Source organism: Sprattus sprattus (assembly GCF_963457725.1).
Source record: "Sprattus sprattus genome assembly, chromosome: 13".
Lineage (NCBI taxonomy): Eukaryota > Metazoa > Chordata > Actinopteri > Clupeiformes > Clupeidae > Sprattus > Sprattus sprattus.
In genome coordinates, this window is record NC_137911.1 from 19,319,301 (window position 1) to 19,325,310 (window position 6,010).

A 6,010-nucleotide genomic window follows, 5' to 3' on the forward strand; every position below is an offset into this window, starting at 1 on the left:
CCCCCCGCACTCACTGGCCCCAAGGCCCGGCAACTCCACTCAGCTTAGCTCGCCTCTGAAGGGCTAAATATGCCACACCATTTCATCCCAAAACACTGCTGTGGTTTTTTTTCTTTTTTTTTCTCTTCATTTTTACTTCCTTCCTTCCTGTCTTTATTTTTGTTGTTGTATTTATTCCACTTTTTATGCTGGCATGAAGGATCTCTCAGAGGCTGAGCAGTTGAGCATCTTTATGAGTAATTCATGCCACTTCCAGGGGTCATTACATCATCGTGCGCACCACCGTGGGCACCATGGCGAAGGGAGCCATGACGATCCCTCTGGGAACACAAGAGCAGTCATTCCACATCCCACCACTTAGCAGACCTGCTCTGTGTGTGTGTGTGTGTGTGTGTGTGTGTGTGTGTGTGTGTGTGTGTGTTTTAGAACAAGTTAGAGACACTGTGTGTATATGACCTTAAAAAGACAGAGTATTTGTGCGTGTGTGTGCCTGGGTGTATGTGTTTGTGCATGCACATATTTTGCATGTGCTTTGTAATTGTGCCTGGATCTATGAGTGTGTGTGTGTGAGTGTGTGTGTGTGTGTATGTATGTATGAGACAGACAGAGAGAGAGACAGAGTAAGAGTGAGTATGAGGACAGTTTGAAAATGAACATCTATGCGTGATAAGAGATAGACCCTAATTGTATCGATGGGCAAAAACACAAAGTCTGGCAAACGTGACCTAGGCTAATTTAATAACTTGGCAAAATCATTTAGCTAATTCCGTAACATGAGTAAGATTCTAAGCACAAACTTAGGTGGGCCAGTAGAATGCACCCTGCTTTTTTTCAAACAAATGAGCAGCTATAGGTATCCCCGCATTTTCTCACTGCGCAAATGCTGATGTGTGAGAGGACATCTATTCGTGATGAGATCTAGGGCCTAATTTCATTGGTCAGCAAGTGCCAACGAGCAAAGCAATGAGCAACAAGCAAAGTCCATCCTGCATGAACTAAAGCTGATTTAATAACTCGGTAAAAATCATTCTAATTCATTCGGGTAAAAGATCCTAAGCACACATAAGAGTGGGTCATTGCAATGCTACCACACACCACGCAATAGTTTTAGTTCATGAGCAGCGGACTTGCTCGTTGTTTTTCTCCCTGCCCGTCAATTAAGGCCAAAGTATGTGTGTATGTAAGAGAGTGAGTAATGGTGGAATAGTTGTGTGTGTGTGTGTTAGTGTGTGTGTGTGTAAGAAAATGAGTAACTGTAGAATCTGTGTGGCTCCAATAACAATGCCTATTAAAACCCACACGGCTCGACTCGTTTCATTCAGCCTTCCTCTTTTCTTCCATGTATCCCTTTCTTCCCCATCTACACTCCTCCTTCTCTCTCTTATTCTCCTCTCCTCCGTCACTGCTCTCCTTCTTCCTTCCCTCTCTCGCCATCTGTGTTTTCATAAAGATCAGTGTCCTCTTCCTGTATGTGATATTTATGGGTGTGGTTCTAGGGGTGGTCTGACATGCGGACCTCACCGTCACTCAGGGCCTGAATTATGCTGCGCAACGCTGAGGCTACAGCTTAATGGCCCCATTTTTCACACACACACGCAAGCACACACGCACGCACTCACACACACACACACACAGGCACACCACTTCGTAAGAGAGACCACCAACACATTCACACAAAAATGGAGGACAAAGCATACGGGCACCATTCATTTATGTACAAAATGATGACTCCGGTGTGCACCAGCCCCGCTGCCTTCCTCGCTTCTGCTGAGGATCCCATCAATGTCACACTAATCCAGCGGTGGTCCCACGCAGAGGTGACCGCTCCACAGCCGGTCTGCATTAATGGCCTCTTTTCGCATTCATCAGGGACCCCTCCAACCCAGTAAGGGTCTGAGGCTGGGGCAGAGCAGATGTGTAAAAGCGACTGCATTTGGTCATAAACCTTTGCTGATGAAGGGTAGGGGCAGGTAGGGGTGACCGGCGGGGTGATCACACAGTAATCCATCCCTACTCGATTGTCTCTCTTGTAGTGAGAAGACGAGAGCTCGTTTTGGGGAGGATGCAGTCTGATGCAGCACACGTGCCACTTGCAAATGCGGTGCCCTTAATGTGATCACGTATGCGGCGCTGCGCTGCGGTGTGGCATTTCTGCTGCAGCTCCAGGCATCAGCAACCTCCTTGTGGCTGGTCCAAAAGCACAGCACACAGGTCTCTACACCCAGACATGTGATTGGTTGCATGCTTATGGTTAATGCACAACGCTAGTGTCTCATTGGTCAGAGCAGCCCTGGAGGAGGGGCTGTGAAAGGGAGGTTACCAACATACTAATTGTATCAGTGGTGTCAGATTGGACGATATTACTGTATAATTCCGGGGGGTCTTCTGACCAATATAACATATGTATTGCAACACCAGTGTCTTAGTACAGGCATGCAGCACGCTGCAGTGTATGTTTGGTTAGCACACAAACCAGCAACCCAAAGTATCCCAGGCAGATAGTGGGCACATTAAGCCAAAGTCTTTTGTTCAAACTGTTTGAAATGTGTTGATTTAGTCTTTTCACTGCTGCTGGTTTGCGCACAAGGCACTCCTGGTTGTGAGATGGCTGCTTGCCTCCCTGACACGTAGTCTCCTCTTAGAGGTATGGAGCCAGACTACTAGGCATTAGGTTTCAGCATTGTTCTACTCTATCCAATTTAGGTTGCTGATGAAAAGGTCATCCTTCTTATCCATAGTCTCTTATTAGCAGTATGGCGTTTGGCTACTGATGCTGTTTTCAGTTTGTTTAAGGACTGCCGGTTCACTCTCTATAGAATGATTTCAGATCACTGATTTACACTCTAATCTAAAGATTTCAGATCACTGATTCAGGCTCTAATCTAAGCACTCTGCTGTGACTAAAGACGTGGCGTTGGTTTGGTTTGGTTTGGTTTTAGCGGTCAGGATTGTCTGCCTGCAGTGCTTGGTGCCATCCCACACGCACACACCAATGTGACCTTTCTGCTGCTCAGCAGATTCCACAGGAGCATCTGACTGCCTGTCACACGCTACATCAGACACACACATCTTACTGCCTGTCACATGCTACATCAGACACACACACACCTTACGGTTAACGAGAGAGAGAGAGAGAGAGAGGGAGAGGGAGGGGGAGGGGGGGTACATAGGAGAGAGTACCTGAATTACACAGAGTAGAAAAGATGGAGGTGAGGGGAGAACACACACACACACACAGATAGAGACATGTGAGGGTAGAAGAGTAGAATACACACACACACACACACACACACACACACACACACACACACACACGTGTGTGTGAGGGGAGTAGAGCAGAGTAGTATCTCAGAGAGGAGGTGATTGAGGTACAGAGAACTACTCATGCATGACACTCTAATTAAAAACACATGGTCCTGTGCTATGGAATAGAGCCATCTCTCTCTTTATCCTCTCTCTCCCCTGTTCTTCTCTCTTTACCTCCCTCCCCTCATCTTCTCTCTTTACCTCCCTTCTCTCTCTTTTTATCCTCTCCCTTCTTCTCACTGCCACCTTCTCTGTACCTTTACCTCCCTCCTTCTCTACGTTGAATAAAACCCTTCTCCATCCTTCCCTCTCCATCTAAACTCTCTCCATCCTTCCCTCTCCATCTAAACTCTCTCCATCCTTCCCTCTCCATCTAAACTCTCTCCATCCTTCCCTCTCCATCTAAACTCTCTCCATCCTTCCCTCTCCATCTAAACTCTCCCCATCCTTCCCTCACTCTCTCTCTTTCTCTTTCTCTCAGTTCTGCAGACACAGGGTGCTTCACAGTGAAATCTAATTTGTAGAGAATGTAGGAGGGGGACAGACCAGCAAAGGCCTAACTACAGCAACTCTTGCACTGGGCATCAGCTCAGGGCACAGCGCACACACACGCACACAGAAACACAAACACACACATCACACAGACACACAGAGACACACAGAGACACACAGAGACACACAGAGACACACAGAGACACACAGAGACACACAGAGACACACAAATGTTGAGATCGTCCGGGTTCAGACATTTTAAGAGGTAAACGGTGCACAGCAACCACTTAGCCTCGGGCTACTGTCTGCACAGGTCTGCATCATGGGAGCGGTTACTCAGAGCAATGTAAATAGCTACATGTTTACGGTGGGATAACAGGCTGGGCCACAAGAAGCCAATGAGGGCAATGGGGGCGTCCTACATTAATATTAGTGGAGAACTTGCTATAGAGATGATGGACGATGGTAATACATAATAATTTCTTAATTATTATAATAATGCAATAATACTATATTTCTATATTTTATATACAGTGGGGAAAATAAGTATTTGAACCCCTGCCGACTTCGCAAGTTTGGCCAATTGCAAAGAAATGTGTGATCTAGAATTTTAATGGTAGGTGTATTTTAACAGTGAGAAACAGAATATCAACAAAAAAATCCAGAAAACTTCATTTTATAAGATTTATGACTTTATTTGCATTTGATGCAAAAAATAAGTATTTGAACCCCCAAGCAAACAGCAAGAATTCTGGCTCCCAATGGCCAGTTATGTGCCCAAAAAGCACACAGATTAGTCCTCATTAGGTCTAACAAGGTATACCTGATCTCAACTGGTGACCTGTATAAAAGAAACCTGTTCAAAGAATCATACTTCACACCTTCAACCTCACCACCATGGGCAAGACCAAAGAGCTGTCTAAGGACGTCAGAGATAAGATTGTAGACCTGCACAAGGCTGGAATGGGCTACAAAACCACCGGCAAGCAGCTTGGTGAGAAGCAGATAACTATTGGTGCGATTATTCATAAATGGAAGGAACACCAAACAACTGTCACCCGCTCTAGGTCTGGGGCTCCATGCAAGATATCCCCTCGTGCGGAATCAGTGATCATTCGAAAGGTGCAGAATAACCCCAGAACTACACAGGGGGAGCTTGTGAATGATCTCAAGGCAGCTGGGACCAGAGTCACCAAGAAAACCATTGGCAACACACCACGCCGTAATTTTTTGAAGTACTGCAGCACTCGCAAGGTCCCCCTGCTCAAGGAAACGCATGTACAGGGCCATCTGAAGTTTACCATTGCACACTTGAATGATTCTAGGGAGGATTGGGAGACAGAATGTGGTCAGATGATACCAAAATCAAGCTCTTTGGCATCAACTCGACTTGCCGTGTTTGACAGGGGGGGGAATGCTGAATATGACCCCAAGAGTACATCATACCCACCATCAAGCATGGAGGTGGAAACATTATGCTTTGGGGCTGTTTCTCTGCCAAGGGTACAGGACGACTCCACCGCATCAAGGGGACTATGGATGGGGCCATGTAACGTGGAATATTGGGCTTGAACCTCATTCCCTCATTCCCTCCCATTGAAAACACAACCTTAAAGATTTGGAGAGGATCTGGAAGGAGGAGTGGACCAAAATCCCTCCTGAGATGTTTGTAAACCTGGTGACCAACTACAAGAAACGTCTGACGTCTGTGCTTGCCAATAAGGGTTATTCCACCAAGTACTAAGTAATTTTTGTCAGTCAGTTTTGGGGGTTCAAATACTTATTTTTTGCATCAAATGCAAATAAAGTCATAAATGTTATAAAATGCATTTTTCTGGATTTTTTTGTTGATATTCTGTTTCTCACTGTTAATATACACCTACCATTACAATTATACATCGCACATTTCTTTGCAAGTGGCCAAACTTGTGAAATCGCAAGGGGTTCAAATACTCATTTTCCCCACTGTATGTACATTTCTACATTTTATAAATATATTTTATAACAATTACCTGGGTTTTATTATGCTCATATGGCTTTTAATGGTGCCAATGGTGGTTAATAACTTAAATGGTGCCAATGAGAGGGTATTAGAGAGCAACCCTGGCAGGTTGTGGGAGTGTGTGTGTGTGTGTGTGTGTGTGTGTAAGCGTCGTACCTTGTTGGGTTGGCCAAAGAAGGGGTTCCTGGCGCAGCGCTGGTTGACCACATC

At 45.6% G+C, this 6,010-nt stretch overlaps 1 protein-coding gene across 1 annotated transcript in view; it reads right to left on the reverse strand.

The window, feature by feature from the left end:
- The window catches only part of aqr (aquarius intron-binding spliceosomal factor), a 75,022-nt gene that overhangs the window by 10,781 nt on the left and 58,231 nt on the right, over window positions 1–6,010 (reverse strand). The window contains 1 exon segment of the mRNA XM_080850206.1: window positions 5,957–6,010. Coding sequence (XP_080706332.1) covers window positions 5,957–6,010 — 54 coding nt within the window.